At 36.4% G+C, this 19,457-nt stretch overlaps 2 protein-coding genes across 4 annotated transcripts in view; both read right to left on the reverse strand.

Annotated features, from left to right (window-relative positions):
* Positions 1-11,092, reverse strand: part of LOC137631563 (ufm1-specific protease 1-like) — a 62,882-nt gene extending 51,790 nt beyond the window's left edge. Inside the window, exon 1 of one of the 3 annotated variants that reach the window (XM_068363378.1) lies at positions 11,023-11,092. In XM_068363378.1, the coding sequence (XP_068219479.1) occupies positions 11,023-11,064 (42 nt within the window). In that variant the 5' untranslated portion in view covers positions 11,065-11,092. Of the gene's footprint in view, positions 1-10,832; positions 10,994-11,022 lie in introns of those variants that run through there. The other 2 variants (XM_068363381.1, XM_068363382.1) reach the window with 2 other exon arrangements.
* Positions 11,093-13,563: 2,471 nt separating this feature from the next.
* Positions 13,564-19,457, reverse strand: part of LOC137631854 (POU domain, class 2, transcription factor 3-like) — a 58,292-nt gene continuing 52,398 nt past the window's right edge. The window contains exons 5-7 of the mRNA XM_068363861.1: positions 19,319-19,447; positions 18,013-18,908; positions 13,564-17,800 (exon numbers count right to left, since the gene is read on the reverse strand). Coding sequence (XP_068219962.1) covers positions 17,566-17,800; positions 18,013-18,908; positions 19,319-19,447 — 1,260 coding nt within the window. The 3' untranslated portion in view covers positions 13,564-17,565. The remainder of the gene's footprint in view (positions 17,801-18,012; positions 18,909-19,318; positions 19,448-19,457) is intronic.

The raw sequence follows: 19,457 nt of genomic DNA on the forward strand, positions 1-19,457 counted from the left end.
TAAGTAAGTTCTTTTATGATGTAAAAGAATCACTTATGATTAAAAAATTTCAAATGGAATTAATCTTTTTACACGAAGAAAGAACGTGCATAATAGCTTCAGGACTAAGGAGACTAGTAAAATACTGAATGTCATCATCAATCATACTTTACTTTAAGCAAATCAGCATGAGAACATAAATTGATATACAATAGCAAAGGCACTGAATACCGGCTCTGTCCGTACACACCACTGACAGCAATGAATATACCACTACAATTTTAGGCCACACATTTCCCTTTACTGTATTAAAGTGTTTGTTCTTGTCACGACCCCCGTTTCATCTCCCAAGCAGAAATTTTCTGCACTTCATTACACCCGTCTATTAAAGCAATGATTATTCTCATTCTATATCTCTAAATATCCGGAATGTATTTTCCATCTAATCCAAGGGGAATTTAAGTCTCCACTATGCTTATTTAAAGATAATTTATCTAACTACATAAATACTCCTAATTACAATTGCTAAGTATCAAATCTAGTAATTTTGTCACAAAGCCGATAAGCTCTTGAAACAATATTTTGTTCTTGCCAGTTTTTATGATGTCTACCTTTACACATCCAAAAATTATCAATACAATGCCAGTATCGGTCCTTTAATGTGATCTTATTTTCATCAAAACTAAATAATTTCGTCCTAATAACCCTGATTTGAAATCTTTGCTTGTCGACGTCACTTCCCTCTTCTTGGAAAACAGTTACAGCAAGCATGTCAAGTCAATCTAATGACCTTGTTGCTTGTTACTCATGGGTAAACAACCGCTCTACTAGTTTAAGACCACCGTTGCAGCTCTCATGTCTTAAGACAATTCTCATTTTTTCGCCTAATCTTTTAAAGGTTTAAAGGCCACTCATGAATGACAGGCTAGGGACAGTGTGACATTGCTTTACCGAGCAGGACAATGCCCTAGAGACTGACCATACATACATATGATCAGCGCGTAAGGTCCCTCTCCACCCAAGCTAGGACCAGAGGGCCAGACAATGGCTGCTGATGACTCGGCAGAAACCTATAGGCTCCCCCAAACCCGCATCCTTAACTCCCAAGGATGGTGAAGTTGTAGCGACCAAAGAAACTAACGAGTTTGAGTGGGACTCTAACCTCAGTCTGGAGTTCACCAGTCGGGGACGTTACCGCATCAGCCACCACAACCATCTATCCCTCCACACAACTGTTAATTCCAATAATGAAAATTGGCATTAGTTTCACTTGTCCCAATTAAAAAGAAATGTCCGTAATACATACAATTACCCCTAATTAAATGCTTTTTAACAGGAAGAACAACCAGATCAATAATATTCAAAACATGTCTTCTCTTACATATCGTTTTACCTCTCAATTTCAGCAACACAAGATACAGAGAAGAAAATTGATGAGATAATGACTGAAATAAAAACATGGATGCAGAGGAAAAAGCTCAAATTAAACGACGATAAAACAGAATGTATGTTCTTTGGCACAAAGGTGGCTTTGAAGAATTACCAGTTAATTCAAAGTATAAAAATTGGTGATGCTGATGTTGGGATTGTGCCTGTTGTGAAAAATTTGGGTGTACTGATAGACTGTAATTTGTCAATGAAGGACCAAATTGTGAACACAGTGAAAGTGTGTAACTATCACCTGAGAAACATAGCATTTATTAGAAAATATTTAACAGAGGGCAGTACAAAAATTTTAGTGATGAGTCATGTAATATCAAGGCTTGATTATTGCAACTCTCTGTACTACAAATTGCCCAATACACTACTAAGAAAGCTACAAAATGTGCAAAACCGGGCGGCTAGACTGATAAAAGGCATTAAATTTCGGGAGAGAATAACTCCTGCACTGATCGATCTACATTGGTTACCTGTTAAGGCTAGAATTGAATTTAAAATTTGCTTGTTGACTCACAAAGCACTTATAAGTGATAAGCCTAAATATCTTCGTGATTGCTTGGTCCCCTACCCTGAAGCTACCAGCGCCGCTGTAAGAGTTAGACATGCAGATGACCCACATAGACTATTCGAAATTAGTGTGAATCATGCAATAGGAGGAAGAACGTTCAGTTATGCTGCACCGAGACTCTTTAACGACCTTCCACTCGTTGTCAAGAATAGCACAAATGTGGCAGCCTTCAAGAAAAACCTGAAGACTTATCTTTTTAGAAAGTGTTATAATAGTGACCTGAAAACTATTAAGCCTGAATACTAATGTTAGCGAAATAACTGATAACGATACAGAGCAAAATATTAACTGGAAAGGAATTATTTTTTCACACACCAAGGCCCGCCTGAACAGACCTTAGTGTTTGATGGAGGGCGAGAAATAAACCCCTAAAAGTAAAAGTAAAGTAAAGTAAGTATATATATATGACTTCACTAAAACAAGAGACATGGGAACCTCTTTCCAATCTTGCTTATATTTGATCGGGTCCTTTGTTGAGGTCAACTATCCAGGGGACATGTTCCAGTAATCAATACCACTTTAACCTCACAAACTCTTTCTGGCTCTTTATCAGTGATGTCTTCATTGACAGCCGCCAACATCTCTAAATATACCTTCCGCAACTATTGTACCCGACCCGTCACAAATGACAGCTAAATATTTAAATAGATATGCACACACACGCACCCCTCTCACCAGGGTATGACTACTCTCCCTCCCCATTACCCGAGGGATGGTAGAGCTGTGCGTGACCGAATATATATAATATAATATAATATATAATATATATATATATACATATATATATATATATATACATATATATATATATACATATATATATATATATATATATATATATATATATATATATATATATATCAACCAACACACGATGGCCACAGATAAGAGCACTCAGTAAATTTAGAGGGATACGGCGCTCCCATTTATAATGTATTAGATGATTACTTTGGAAAATCCCTATGCAATAAATAGTTTATCCATGATTCAAGTTATGAAATGTGTGTTGCAGTGGCTTGTTTTTCTCTGGAGCCCACTTCTGTCGGGGAAATATATATGTATATATATATATATATATATATATATATATATATATATATATATATATATATATATATATATGTGTGTGTGTGTGTGTATATATATATATATGTATACTGTGTGTGTGTGTATATATATATATGTATACTGTGTGTGTGTGTATATATATATGTATATGTATATGTATGTATATATATATATATATATATATATATATATATATATATATATATATATATATATATATATATACATTATATATATATATATATATATATATATATATATATATATATATATATATATTGACCGTCGTTCTTTATTATATAGGGGATACCCTAAATAGAAATGTTGGATCATTATTTCTAGAGTACAACTTCCAGAACGTTTTTCTTCTCGTCCATCAAAAACATATATGCTTCATGAAATTTATGGCATTTAACCCTCTTATTTCCCTTTCCCACCCTTATTTAGTCTTTTCGTGCAATACTTACTTGTATTGGAATGCTCTCAGGAACATATTAGCATAGTTTTCAACTGAGCAATATGGGATGAATTGAGCTAATGACCTACATGGTTATACAGAATTTAGGAGTTTCAAATTTGAGTAGTTGATGAAGGAAATGACTTTTTCAAACAAGGAGTTTATCACTTGTGTATTCAGTAACTAGCGAGAAGATTGTCTCGTCTTGTTCAGTTATGTTGAATGTCCCTGTGGAGGAAGAAATTAATTTGCTTTAAGTGTTCTTGGTGTTAATAGCTAGGAGAAATTGAATTTAATGGCAAAAATTATGGGAGTGTGAGAAACACAGTACTCCACAGTAAAAGCACTGACCTATGGATAGATTTTAAAGAAACTGGAAAAAGGCGACAACTTCCTGTAGTATATAAAAGTCGGTTAGGATAACTTTTTACAAAAGCGGATTTCATCTTGCATCCAACTTATTTTTCCTCTACTGCAAGCTGGTATAAGTATCAAATGCATTACTTCTCTGGCTGCTCCAGAGCGCTACGTATAGTCTCATAACACCAGCTAGTAAACCTCATCTAACCTTGTCAGTGAAAATAAGTACATAATGTCTGAAACTTTAGGCTACCCTTCTCCATGCATTTGCTAACAAGCTCTAGAATTACATTCTTTTATCATATCAGGCTCCTTGGTAACATTGGGGTTAAACCACACCATTTTTCCTTTCACAATTTTAAACTTTTTGAGAAAAAGTTTACAGTCAGCCAACAATGCATGGACTGAGCTTTTGGGAATTAAGAGGGCAATTATCTCCCAAAGTTTTTATATAAAAGTATAATTTCATCAACTTCAATCAAGGTCTCCCTAAAGAATATCAATATTTGATAGTTGTGTACTCATGCCTTCAAACTCTTCATTGATTTAAATCAAACCTTTATTAGAAACGTTTAGGAGTATTTCCCCAACAGAAGTGGGCTCCAGAGAAAAACAAGCCACTGCAACACACATTTCATAACTACTGAATCGTGGATAAAATTTCATTGCATAGGGATTTTCCAAAGTAATCATCTAATACTAATATAAATGGGAGCGCCGTATCCCTCTAAATTTACTGAGTGCTCTTAACTGTGGCCATCATGCGTTGGTTGATTAATACAGCTAAGCTACAACCATAGTTGGAAAAGCAAGATGTTATAAGCTCTATAAGAGCTCAAACTGGGGAAAAAAGCTCTGCAAGGAAAGGAAATAAAGAAATATATAGAATTGTGCACCTGTGTGTGGCCTCAAGCTAGCAAACTCTAACCAAAGACAGTGAAAGAGCATGGTACAGAGGCTATGGCACTACCCAAGACTAGAAAACCATGGTTCGATTTTAGAGTGTCCTTCTAGAAGAGCTGCTTACCATTGCTAAAGTCTCTCTTCTACCCTTACAAAGTGTTACTCAAGGGTTAATATTAAGACTATAATTGTTCAGTAGTTAACTCCTCGAGTGAAGAAGAATTTTCGGTTATCTTAGTGTTGTCAGGTATACGAGGACAAAGGATAATGTGTAAAGAATAGGCCAGACTATTCGGTGTATGTGTAAGCATAAGAAATATGAGCCGTAACCAGCGAGATGGATCAAATATATCATCTGGCCAGTCAAAGGACCCCAAAACTCTCTATCAGTATCATCTCAACGGAGCTGGTGCCTCGGCCAACCTACTACCTATGATATAAACAAAATCTACCAATGCAGGAACATGCTTAAATACCAGAGGTGAATGCCCTGAAGCATACAAAAAGTCAAAATTAAGTGCTTACGTCAGCAGAGCATTCACGCATAACACAACTTGGAATGACAAATGCCGAACTAAACAGAATTGACACCTAACAAACAATGGATATCCCGACCTTATGATAAGAGGTCATAAGGAAGAAATACAACCACCCATGATGACGAAAACAAACAGAGAAGAAAAAACCTTATCATCCACCACCGTCTTAACTCTGGTTCAGCGTACAAAGATGAAACCCGGACCTTGCGAGGAATCTTCAATTGAGGTTGTGCCCCGAAAACTCCCTACCAGAAGATAAAACTTATAATATATAGCAAGCCCAACCAAATTGCAAGTCTCTATGAAAAACAGTACCACCCAAAATGACCAGGAAGCATGTACAAACATAGTCTAAGTTTTCATGCTCTGAGGAGATGGATAAAAAACTACTTTGGACACACTACCACCAGTCCAAAGACTGGTACTGGCCCACAGATATCAAGGGACAATAAACCAACACTATATTCATGTCCACGACTGGAAACCCTCCCTGAAAGGATTGATTGATTAAACCTAGATTGTTCACAAGGAAAATAACTAAGGAGGGGTTATAATAGCTGAAGCTGTAAGCATCGCCCTCCAGGGGCCAACATTGAACATCCAGCAAGATTCTAATAATATGCTCCCTTCAAGCAGAAAGCGGCATGGATAATCTCTGAAGGGGCGTAGGTCAGAGCGTGCGTCTGTGTGCGCGGGCGTCAATGTATATATAGATGTATATAAGTATACAGTATATTCAGCCATTATCCTCTTTTTATTCAAAGAATCTTTGAATTCTAAAAAATTCCTCCTTTTCATTTTTAATTTTAAAATTTTTTAATTTCTATAGTATATAATTTCAAAATAATTATCCTAATCTTTGTAGAACCTCATATATATAAGGAATTGTAAACTTGTGTTAACCAATAATCACTTGATGAAGACAGTTTTGTCGAAACAGCGATGTTGTGAATAAAATATGAAGAAAAGGAATCATCATAGTTTCTTTAACCAAAGGCTTACCCCTGAAAACTTAAGCTGAGAAAATATGAGGTTCCTGTAGGAAACACATTGACATCACCAAGTCAATCACCTTCAATTAAAATTAATATATATATATATATATATATATATATATATATATATATATATATATATATATATATATATATATATACACAGTACAAACAGATATATTTACTGTATATATACTGACCCCTTTTTAAAGGTTAGTAGGTGGGCCAAGTCACCAGCCAACTATTGAGATATGACCACTAATGTGTTAATGGGTCCTTTGACCAGTTGGACACCCTCTTAGGTTACGGGTTATTTTACCCTTTGCCTAGACATACACAGAATTGTCTGGCCTATTCTCTACACCTCTTCCATCATAAACCTAACAACACGAAGGTAGCTGAAAAATTACTTCTACTTGAGGGTTAATATTACACTAATTGTTCAGTGGCTACTTTCCACTTTGTAAGAGTAGAAAAAAACTTTGGTAAGCAGCTCTTTTAGGATATGGACACACTAGATCAAACTATTGTTCTCTAGTCTTGGGTAGTACCATGGCCTCAGTACCATGATCTTCCATTGTCTTGGGAAAGAGTTCCTCTTGCTCAAGGGTACACTATTCTATCTGCATCCTCATTTCCTTTCTTTACTGGGCTATTTTCCCTGGTGAAGCCCTTGGGCTACATCTTTCTTTTCCAACTAATGTTGTAGCTTAGCTAGTAATAATAATATTCATAAAATTGTCCTAATATTTTCATTATTTGTAATCCCTCCAAAGTACTGTATTTCAACTCAATTAGAGCCTATCCCCATGCCTTGTAACACCATATTGTAAAACCAGAGTAATGGATCCCTAACTACACCCACCATAACCAAAGTTAGGGTGCCACGTCCTGCCAGGACTACCTATTAACTGCCATGGGATGCAAAACAGATGATGTTCCGTTGGAGTTCTCATAAAATGGACAATTTTGGTATTACTCATATGTATTTTGCAAATGTGACCAAAAGCACCACTGCAGCCTTTAAACAAATCAAGTTAACTCGGCAAAAAGAAAATAAAATAAAAATAAAAAGGTCTCTATACTGGGATATATCCACCTTGGGTAATATTCCTTTATTCCTCCAAGATCAAAACCAAGCCTTCCCTAACCTAGGATGGTGGGTCTTGACCCACCAAAAGCCCCATAGGCTGAACTGGGATACTGTATAATACTACCGCCAGAGAGTTATGGGGTCCTTTGACTGGCCAGACAGTACTACGTTGGATCCTTCTCTTTGGTTACGGTTCTTTCTCTTTGCCTACACATACGCCGAATAGTCTGGCCTATTCTTAACAGATTCTCCTCTGTCCTCACACACCTGACAACACTGAGGTTACTAAACAATTTTTCTTCGCTCAAGGGGTTAACTACTGCACTGTATTTGTTCTGTGGCTACTTTCCTCTTAGTAAGGGTAGAAGAGACTCTTTAGCTATGGTAAGCAGCTCTTCTAGGAGAAGGACACTCCAAAATCAAACCATTGTTCTCTAGTCTTGGGTAGTGCCATAGCCTCTGTACCATGGTCTTCCACTGTCTTGGGTTAGAGTTCTCTTGCTTGAGGGTACAATCAGGCACACTATTCTATTTAATTTCTCTTCCTCTTGTTTTGTTAAAGTTTTCATAGTTTATATAGGAAATATTTATTTTAATGTTACTCTTCTTAAAATATTTTATTTTTCCTTCTTTCCTTTCCTTACTGGGCTATTTTCCCTGTTGGGGCCCCTGGGCTTATAGCATTTTGCTTTTCCAGCTAGGGTTGTAGCTTAGCAAATAATAATAATAATAATAATAATGTATATATAAACCTTAGGTATTACTACTCCAATATCTAAGCTAAACTTTCCCTAGCCTGGGATGGTGGGTTTTAATCCATCAAATCCCCATGGACCAACCTAACCTTGGGTAGGTTTTGTTGATACATAAATTTCTAGTGAAACTGGAATTCTTTAAAAATGGATGGGTAGTTGCTGGCTACTTTGGCATGTTTTGCTTTAATGGGGGAAGGGATATAGCTCAAGTATCATCAATTAGAATAGGAACACTATTTCGGAGTCTAAGTCCAGTTTCCCGTTGGTAAAACTGATGGAGTTATATCGCATCCGTTGATTTCCATTGCTTTGGGGAGCCTCCTGTGTTTTTGTAATGACAGATGATGAGAACGGAATATGCAATGGAAGATGAAATATCATCACAAGCAGAAAGGATTAAAGAAGTATAATCATATAAGTACTTAGGAACTATGACCTCTAATACAAAGTTTAATGAAATATAGAAAAAAGCAAATCGGACAATGGCTAGGTCAAGTAAAATTTGGTAATCAAATCACATTAAATTGCAAATATAAAAATCAGGCTATATATCAGTTTAGTGAGCTCAGTGTTACTGTATGGACATGAATCGTAGTATGACAAGGAAACAATATCCAACAGATTTTGTAGATTTGAGAACAAAGCCTTCAGAAGACTGTTGGGAGTTATATGGCAGAACAGGATTAGAAATGAAACTACAGTACATGAGATTACTTGAATGCCATATGTGGATGAGATCATGGTGATGGGTAAATGGAGATGGTTTGGGCATGTTCTTAGCACTCCTCAAGAGATTAGTTCACCAAACTTTAACTGGGCTCCATAAGGCACGTGAAGAGTTGGAAGACCCAGGCCTACATGGCTGAGGACTATACAGCATGAAGTAGACGATGAATGGAGAAGTATTGATTTAAAAATTCAAGATAAAGAGCCGACTGGGTACTGGGGCCCTTGGCGTCAATAGGCGTAAGAGGAGATGCTGAGGATTGCGTTTTACTTTTTTCAACCAAAAAAAGCTTCCAAACAATTTCACACAAGTTCCCTGACATTGTTCTACAACCGCAATTTTTTTCTCCACACCACCCTTCAGTTCCTGCATAACTACCGTCACAATTAAAAGTCTTCAGATTGGATGTAATGTACAATCTATTTCAAAATTTACAACAGTATTTGCTAATTTCATCTATTTTGGTAATTGGTTATGATGAAAAACACACACCGTTCAGTTTATAATTATTTTGGCTCATCTGAACATAAAACATACAGCATCTCCAAAATAATGACCCACGGGATTGGCATGTGCAGCACATCTATGTAGCGATTGCTCGAAAAGAGGAACAGTGAAATTATGTTTATTTTACAAGAGTAGTAGGCCATGGCAGAGCAAACACAATTAGAGGGATCTAATGCGAGTCATATAATTACGATACTTCAATTTCCACCCACCAACATGAACCATATATTTTCCAAATGATTATCTTATATTATCATGAATTTTTTACCAGTAATAGTAATCACTTTGTTCTTTTCATTTTTTCCCCACCTAAAACCCCAATTTCATACTGTGATCCCTCATAGTTGTCTTCAAAAAGGGGGTGGGGGATACGAAAACTCATGAACAAGTGGTTTGCCCCCACATTCATTGTCAGAAATGGATAAAACACAAGACAGCGAGTAGGAAATAACTATATAGTTTGTGTATTTGGCTAGAAATTAAATTATACATTTCCCTGGATATATATATATATATATATATATATATATATATATATATATATACATATATTATATATATATATTATATATATATATATATATCTGAACTAGGATATATATATATATATATATATATATATATATATATATATATATATATATATATATATATATACACTTTATATATATAAACCTCGGGTAATATTCCTTCATTATCCAAACAGAACCTTACCTAACCTGGATTAGTGGGTCTTAACCTGCCAAAACCCCCTTGTGGCTAAACTGCATTGGATTAAAAAAAAAAAATATTATTCCAAGATCCAACCCAAACCTTCTCTAACCTAAGATGGTGGGTTTTAACATGGCAATGATTCCATGGAACCAACTACTAATCGGATCCAGAGCTCCCAATAAATCAAGGGGGTGTATGTATGATTGCAGCCACCTGTATGTATGATGATGGCCGACTAAGAATACGGCATTGTAAGGTGAAGTCGTAGGGGGGCCTAAGCCACCCCCGCCCCATTAGGTAAGTAGGAAAGGACACGGCTTCTAGACTAGGCTGAGGGGGGGGGGGGAGTTAGGCTAATTGGTGTCCTTTTTCTATGCACGCTGGAAGGAACTGGCCACTGATATACAAAGCCTCCAAATCAAGTAATAACAGTCTAATCTATTAGCCAAAGTAAATAATATTCTCTAGTACAGCGTGCAAAACATCTCGGCAATTTTAACATTGAGAAATCAAGGACAAATTGCCTAACCTTACGACCACAATCTACCTAACCTACCACCCAACCGTGTCCTGGTATATTGCTTGTCAGACGAGTAGATATACAGTAAGTGGTGGAGGTTTGCCTTTAATCGTCTCTGATGCCTTTAAAAAATAAGGCAATACGTATTTTGATAAATTATCTGGCAAAACAGGGCATACAACAAACATAGTTCATCAAAATATTTACCTGCCAACCATTTCATTTCAAGACACACGAGGAAACCTTGAAGACATCCTTTGGAAACAGTACAGTTTATCTAAGGAACTCGATGAAATTTGACCATTATGCCTTTGAGAGCAACGGCATCACTCTTGATATGTTCGCACATTTGATACTAAACCTTAAATGAAACACAGAACTCCGAAGGGTTACCAACAGCGAACATTACGTTGGCAAGGATCACCAAGTCTGCCAACATAGGGTTGTCAGTCGTCCTCTTCGTAACAGACTGTCCAAGACAAAACAACAACAAACGTGACGTCACATGTCTCGCCAACTTTGGGTAAGCATTTTTCAAATTTAGGTAATTTTAGGCTTGTATTTACGAATTTTCAACTATGTGGACTGAGGTTAGCGTCTGTGAGGCTATTCAGCACAGAAGAGCAACTAGGAGAAAACCCTACAGTTACGATAAGACCTAAAAATTAGGCGGAAGGGGACGGTGGTAAAGTAGATACTTTACTACCTGTAATACTTACGGTGTACTAAATAAGAGAACTTCGAGTAATGGGTAAAACTGTCAATGTTTAAACACAACAGTGGTGCTGTTTTATCATATAAAGTTAGATTATTTAATATTGTCAACGGAAAAGTCACATTGCCATGAGAAAATACGAAAGATGTTTTCCCCATGAGGTGATGGTATTGAATGTTCGAATATCCATAAAAAAAGAGGTCTGCAAATCATATGATTTTGTAAAATTGAAATGATCTTTCAAAAAAGTAGGCATAGATGTTAACTTTGAGAAGAATAAGTGGAAGTATAAAAAAAAAAAACTACCGGAAAACGAAGAAAACAGAATTAAGCCACCTTGGCCTTACATTAGGAAAACTTACCCTTTAAATGTCCGGAATAACGACCTAGAGCTTCGATTTGGTTGAAGTTGATTGACCCTGGTTTTTCATAATACCAAGTTACAAATCTGTATAATAATTATCATTTCACACGTGTTATTATGAAATTCCTTGTACAGTATATATAGTTTACAGTACAATAATTACCAAATAAAAATAAGTACAAATCATGATCAGGGAATAAATAAAATGCTGCAATTTTGCCTTCTAATTTTTACACCTGTTTATTTGCATCTATAAAATGATCGATAACAAAAGTCAATTTCCTTTGTACACGGGTCTTATTGGCTCTATACAGACATGATGAGAACGGTCAGTTCCAAGATTCTCTCTCTTTCTCTTCTCTTCCCTCCTCCTCCTCCAACTGCACACCTTTTCTTTCTCGATATTAATTTCCACCATTTACCAATACCTCACGTTATCATCATCTTGTAGTTTATCACCGCCATTTTCATCACACCATCACCTTAACAAGATTTTTTTTTTTAGCATCTCAAAAATAATTCTTCACTTGGGCGTCAAGTATTTAACTTTCCTTGTATTTTAACCTGGACTTTGATAAATGAATAATATTCTCTTAAGATAACTGTATGACATATAAAGACCATATTAAGAAATTAACAAAAAATGTATTTAAAAAAAAATTACTCAAAGGGCATTTTTTTCCTTTCCCTAAAAGTGTTTCTCTGTAATATAATAATAATAATAATAATAATAATAATAATAATAATAATAATAATAATAAACAACTTTTCAAAACACTTTTGCCCATATTCCAACTCTTCAATCATATGTTATCATCTACCTTACAACACATACTATAAATAGTTTAACCATAAAAAAAATTATACGATAAATAACTTTGACACAAAAAAAAGGGGAAAATATAAAAAGTTCAGGTATGTGAAAAGAACCTCGAATCATACAGCCACTTGAAGATCTTTTTTTTTTCCATTTTAATTTTGTTTTTTAGCAATGATGAGGAACACAACCCAGATTCAGGTAATTTTCTAAAACCTATATGTACAAACTGAAAACGGGCTGATGGCCCCATACTCAGTAGTGAAATAAAAAATAAACATTACAAAAGTGAGGAATTAAAAAGAGACAATGCAGAAAAAAAACTACAATAGCATGGACTAGAGATTATTCCCTCTTGCAGGATTAAATTGTAGGAAATTGAATGAGGGGGACAAATGAAGGAGATAGGAAAATAAGAGATGAGACTAGATGTAATGTTAGTCTGAGGGGATGTTTTTTTTTTTTAATTAGAATGTGAGGGGAAAAATGTTAAGGTAGAAGCACATGTTTTGCACATTTGACCAACAACCTACATGTCTACTAAGATTATGACGTACGGAGGGGCAAGAAAGGGGAAGGGACCTTATCAATTGAAAAAAAAAAAAATTTTCTTTTTTTTTCATAGAAAAATAACAGGCTGAATGAGAGGTCGACAAACAACAAAAGGGTAAATTAAACAAAAGAACAGTTTAAGAACATTTCCAAGACGTATTGAACTTAATGTTCTCCCTCCAGTAGAGTATCACATATCAACAAAGACTTATCTATCACTCGGGGAGTTAAGGCATCCAAAGGATAACACATTTACTCTTATTTTGCATGGGAGTTCTTGATAAGATCCAATTTCTATAAATGCATATACATATTATAAAATTATATATATATACACAGTATATATATATATATATATATATATATATATATATATATATATATATATATATACATATATACACACATACATATACTGTGTGAGTATATATATATATATATATATATATATATATATATATATATATATATAAATAAAATGCTATCCTCGTGCTGTAACATTGAATTTCAGAGGCTTATTTTAATTTAGACTATCATTCTTTTCTTCTTCATTCCCGAACTGTGTCATAGCTTGACTCAGAAATATATAATTTAAATTATAACTTTACATAGATGTGAACGTGCTATATAAATATATAAAAATCAAATCTTACTAAGAACTCCTCTATGTTGACAAAAATCACCGGAAATTGCCTGAAGTATGCATCATTCCTTTTACAATTCACCAATGAACGATTACTGTGAAAGTAACGAATAATGGAAACCACCTTCTTTAAAAGCAGCTGCACAAACGACAAAAAAAAAAAAAAAATAAATAAATAAAATAGCCATTCAAATTACATGTAGGAAAAGTACTGGCAAACACCTGTTTGGATGTTGATCTTAAATATCTAAATTAATTGATAACAGATTAGAATCTGGATTTGAAAAAAAAGTGAGAGGCACATACTACTACAGATTACTTAGACCTCAAGTGACAGGGCATACCATAGCGATGCCTGCATTATGCTATTCCAGGGATGTTTGAAGCAATATCGGTACAGTTGGTCAGAGTTCTGTCTGAAACACCCACATGGTATGGTAGCATTTAGACTGAACATATATTCGTTCGTGACCATGGTCATGTAGATAGAAAGTTATACTAGTATATCTTTTAGAGCCATATCATACCCAAACACACTGGGTCCTTTGCTAGGTTAACAATGTAAAGCAAATGAAGTGTTACATGCAGAATGCTGGCAAACTCTACCTTTAATGTCATCTGGGGAATTTAAATTCTGAGTATTGGAATGTCAACTCGAAATTAACTGAGAAAACTCTTGCATATATGCATGAAGAAGGAAACAGGACTTCCACTTTTGGATTCTTCTATAATGCCCAAAAAAACAAAAACAATACAAACAAAACGAAGTTAAAGTCACCAGTTACCTTAATTCTATATAAAACCAGTTTTTTTTTTTTACAAAGAGATGGGTAGTCTCTCACGGCAAGACAAAGCAGCCAAGATCTTCCTTTTGAAATAATATGTTACATAGATTTCAACACCAATCCTAGCTAAAACCATGGCCATCTGTATCCATACTTTCATATACCACTCCTTTTCCCTTTTTGGAAATTGAGAAAGGTCAAAATACATCCTCCCTGACCATTACATGTCTTAATAATCACTGCTATAGTGTATTTATCTTTTTTTTTTTACATAAAGGTAACCACCATGACATGCTTCTTTCCTCGCTTGCACAACCCACTATAAATTTGAAACCATTTTACATTCTGCCAGCTCTTTCCAACAAATGAGACATAGCAGCCATGACGACAGTGTATAACCCCCAATGCTTTACGCTATAATATAATACTCCTGAGTTGAGACGACTGGAGGAAATTCACTGTCTCGAAGGCATGACCTTTTAAGATTTTGAAAGGTATACACTTTATGTTACCACACAATAATATTTTAGGTATGCTTTGACTGGAAAATATACAGTTCTTCTAACTGTTTAAACAACCAACACTGACAAAGACTGGGGCTGAATGTTTGGTGACACTAAGGGAACATGAGAGGGGAAAATACAGTATTGGCAAAGCTACAGCAAAATGCTACTAGTTTAAATGGGCTTTAAACCCACCGAGACCTTTGCAGCAACCAACAAGAGAAATGACCCTCAAGGATCTTAAAGTCTATCTTCCACACCTGCACGCACACTACCTGTGCACAAGGTGGTGGCATAGGACTACGCCAGGATGGGGCATCCTTGATATGGGATTGTTCTTGCCTTTTAATGGCAAAACACGATGATAATGAAGATGATGACAGTGGAGGGAATGGCAGGATCTGGGAAAGGATCTGGGGTATCAAATTTTAGATGAAGACTTTTCCATCCGGAACACAGTGCCAGAACAGGATTCTCATTGGGAATTAAGCTGGAATAATGCTTACATCTTTCATAAAGGACTGGAAAGATTTTGAATTCAGTATTAGCTGCACTTGATCTTGTGCTCCACAGCTTTAGTAGCATAATGACAAACAAAAAATACCACTGGATACCATCAGTACCCGGTGAATTTTCACAAAACTCCTTCTCTCAAACCATGTGACAATTGTAAACATTATCATTATATAATTGCCCATTGACCCAGGACCAGACTGATTTAGTATATTCCTGCAATCTGAACTGATTTTCTATTTTTTGAGGAAGAAATAGGAACTACCCACTTTCATGACATTATCAGAAATGGCAGCTACAGGGCAGCCAATAAAAGACCTGTCAATGAATAAATCTCATTTGCTTTTTAAGCAACTTCTTACTCTAGAGCAACACGGAAGTCACACAAAATAATCTTTTATCACTTACAGATGCACCGTTTAGAGATATCCTGGCTATTTTAGGCCAATGGAGGGCTCACAGTCCTCCAAAAATTACCTGAAAATAACAGAACTACTTCTTCCCCTGGAAGACAGTTGGAATAATCTGAAACTTAACTTTCAGGTCATTAAGTAGGTAAACCAAATTAATAGTGAAATTTACAGGACAAAATAGTTACAGTAACAGCAAGATTTTTCTCAACTCATTTTTAAGGGACAACCATATCAAAAGAGGTAAGTAATGATGGAGGTCTTCCTCTACTGTTTTACAAGGTAAAGAACATTCTTTTTTGTTCTTTCATTCCAGCTATAGACTGACGCAGACTACTGGAAGAGAAGAAAGATATTGGCAACAGTGCCCTTTTCCTGTAATTCTTAAACGGTGTCTTTAAAAGGGTCAGTGATGATATACTTGAGCCCATTAATATTCTAACATGGCGAACCCTGCTAAAACAAGATCCCCAGCTACCACAATCACAACTTTGGAGTAAGAACACACAAGGGAGCAGTCGAACAAAGTGAGGGACCACGCAAACCTATGCTACAACAATAAAAATGCACCTTGGATATGTCCAGCTCTACATCATCCAACCATCCCAATACCAATGTTCGGTTGAGGTACCAGTATCTTAGAAATTACATACTTCATTTTATTTGCAGGAACTTTTAATTTCTTATCAGGCAAGATCATTTAAGTAGACGTCACTATAATAACACACTAGTACTCATAGATAAAGTAAGCCACATAGACAGTTTCAGTGATAATACAGAAGTCAGTCATCTATCTACTCACTACACATAAAAACACTTTCCCAATTTTCCCCCATTTCCTCTTACAAACTATTGCCAAGTTTCCTGTTTGCCATGACAGCTGAGTGCTTTATAGTTCCACATGTTGCAATACCCCCACTAAAATGTCCAACTTTGGCAAATTCTAAAGTATAAGTATATAAGCCATAATCCTTGGTGTGAGTGAGGTCAGCAATCGTGGTGGCCGGCTTTTAAGTTTTTCTGCAGTTGAGGCAACTCGGTCTTGCTTAAACAGTCAATATTGTTGTACACTGAATATCAACTCTATCTACCACCCGTCGGCACTTAAATGTTTGTCACGTTCAATGTCAAAGAAGCACCATTTAAATTTATCAATACACACATGTCATAAAAACAACTGCACTTTTAAACTTTGTTTTTCACTCAGTTGTGGGTACATTTTGGTCCTCCGAGTCCACCTCCTCACCACACTGATATGTTCATCATGCCTGTTGCTTTTGTAGCCATTGCATTGTGTGGTTTTTAGACCCAGGCGAGTCTATGGTAGCCAAGCTACCATCCACACATTAAAAAAAAAACACTAACAACACTGACACAGTATCCCAATAATTGAGATAAGAGATTTAGGCAGCAACCTTATGTCACTGACCTCATACTAAAATCAGGAAAAATTGTTATTATGCCTTTGCTTCAACTGCTAGGTGCCCCGTAATGCCACCAGTCACTGCCTTTAAAAGGGTCAGTCATTGCACGAAAGGGGTGGACAGAGACTGGTGGGGGACCAGTGCTGGGATATGTCTGCAATGCAGGCCATAATTCCTCTCCCAGCATCCCTAGGCAGTGAGCCCAGGCAGATAGCTACTCAGACTTTGTAGAGGCAGACTCAGGGGGCGAAGCAGGAGGATAACTGTGTGTCACTAATGATAAGGGCGAAGGAAGTGGTCCTCCTGGTGACAGAGGAGGTGCTCCTAGACTTGTTAGAGTAAGAGCAGACGAAATAGGAGGCCCAGAAAACACACTGGTCGTAGTTAAAGACAGAGGTGGGCTGATCATTCCGCTTGATGGTGGATTTATTCGCTTTTCCTTTTGGCGTCTGAAAGCAAGGCTGTTGCTTATTAAAAAAGTCATGAACTAAAACAGACACTTTTTAAATATCATTTAACACATATTGTGTTAAATATACAGAATGAATAAAATTAAGTACTTGAATCACTAAATAAACAATTTAGGGGAAAAACAAATTCTCTATTAGTTTTAAGTTTAAAGCAAAACAAAACATGATTAATGAAAAAATTCCTTACTTACCTATTACAAAACCAGACCCTAACAACTTCTTTTTCCATTGAGAGCTGGTCTGCAAGCATAGTGATTTCCTCAGAGGTTGGCTTGGGGTTCTGAAGAAATGCCCGTTCCAGGGCCACGCGCACACTGGTTTCAATGGATGTGCGCTTCTTCCTACGGCGGCCAACATTGTCCGGTGAAGTAAGAGGACTACTGAGTGTTGTTGGATCACTGACTGTTTTGTCTGCATCTTCTAACCACTTTTGAAGTAAAGGTTTCAGTTTACACATATTCTTGAAGGAGAGGTTGAGGGCCTCAAATCGACTAATGGTAGTCTGAGAGAAATCATTCCCATACAATTTGCCCATTGCAAGTCCTACATCCCCCTGAGTAAAACCCAATTTTATACGTCTCTGCTTAAAGGTTTTAGCGAACTGCTCAAGTTCTTCCAGATCTGTTGGTTCCTCCGGTGGAGGTTCCCAGTGGCGAGGTGGGGGTGGTGGGGACCGAGGAACCATGGGAGGTCGGGCAAGATGGCTGTGCAATGGCAGGTGAGGTGCTAAGGGAGAGCCAGTGACATGAGATGGCTCTAATGGAGGTCGCAAAGAAGGTTCGCGCATATCTCTTAAATCTCTCACGTCCCTGATATCTCTGATATCTCGCAGGTCTCGAATGTCTCTCATCTCCCTCATTTCTCTGACCGTCTGCTGTTGTTGTTGCTGCTGTTGTTGATGCTGTTGATGGGCTTTCTGAAGCTGTTGGAGCTGCTGTGCAGCCTGTGCTACCGCGTGCTGGACATTCCGCACCTGGGGTGTTTGAGTAGGAGCCTGTGATACAGGAGGCTGCAAGCCTTGCATTCCTGCCAGAGCTGGAGATGCAAGGAGACCTTGCTGCAAGAGATTCTGCAGGTACTGTAGCTGCTGAAAAGTAAAAGAAATTGATTTTATAATTCTGAACATCCAAGAGTAATATTTTTTGAGGGTACACTCAGGCACACTATTCTATCTTATTTCTCTTCCTCTTGTTTATTCTAAAGTTTTTATACTTATATATGAAATATTCATTTTAATGTTGTTGCTGTTCTTAAAATAATATTTAAATTAATTACTTTTCTTGAAGTTTCCTTATTTCCTTTCCTCACTAGGCTATTTTTCCTGTTGGAGCCCTCGAGCTTATATCATTCTGCTTTTCTAACTAGGGTTGTAGCTTAGCAAGTAACAACAACAACAACAATAATAATAATAATAATAATAATAATAATGATAAATTCTAGGATAAGTTAATTCTAGACTGACATATATTTTTAGAATAATTTTAAACTGAGTCTTACTTGGCTTTGAAGGAAGAGCTGCGCCTGAGGAGGCAACTGGGAAGCAGCCCCGGACTGAGAGAACAACATGAACTGTTGCAACTGTTGCTGTATATGCTGTTGTTGCTGGGACAACGTTTGTTGCAAAGCCTGAAATGAA

The sequence above is a fragment of the Palaemon carinicauda genome, chromosome 40 (genome assembly GCF_036898095.1).
Source record: "Palaemon carinicauda isolate YSFRI2023 chromosome 40, ASM3689809v2, whole genome shotgun sequence".
In the NCBI taxonomy this organism is placed as follows: domain Eukaryota; kingdom Metazoa; phylum Arthropoda; class Malacostraca; order Decapoda; family Palaemonidae; genus Palaemon; species Palaemon carinicauda.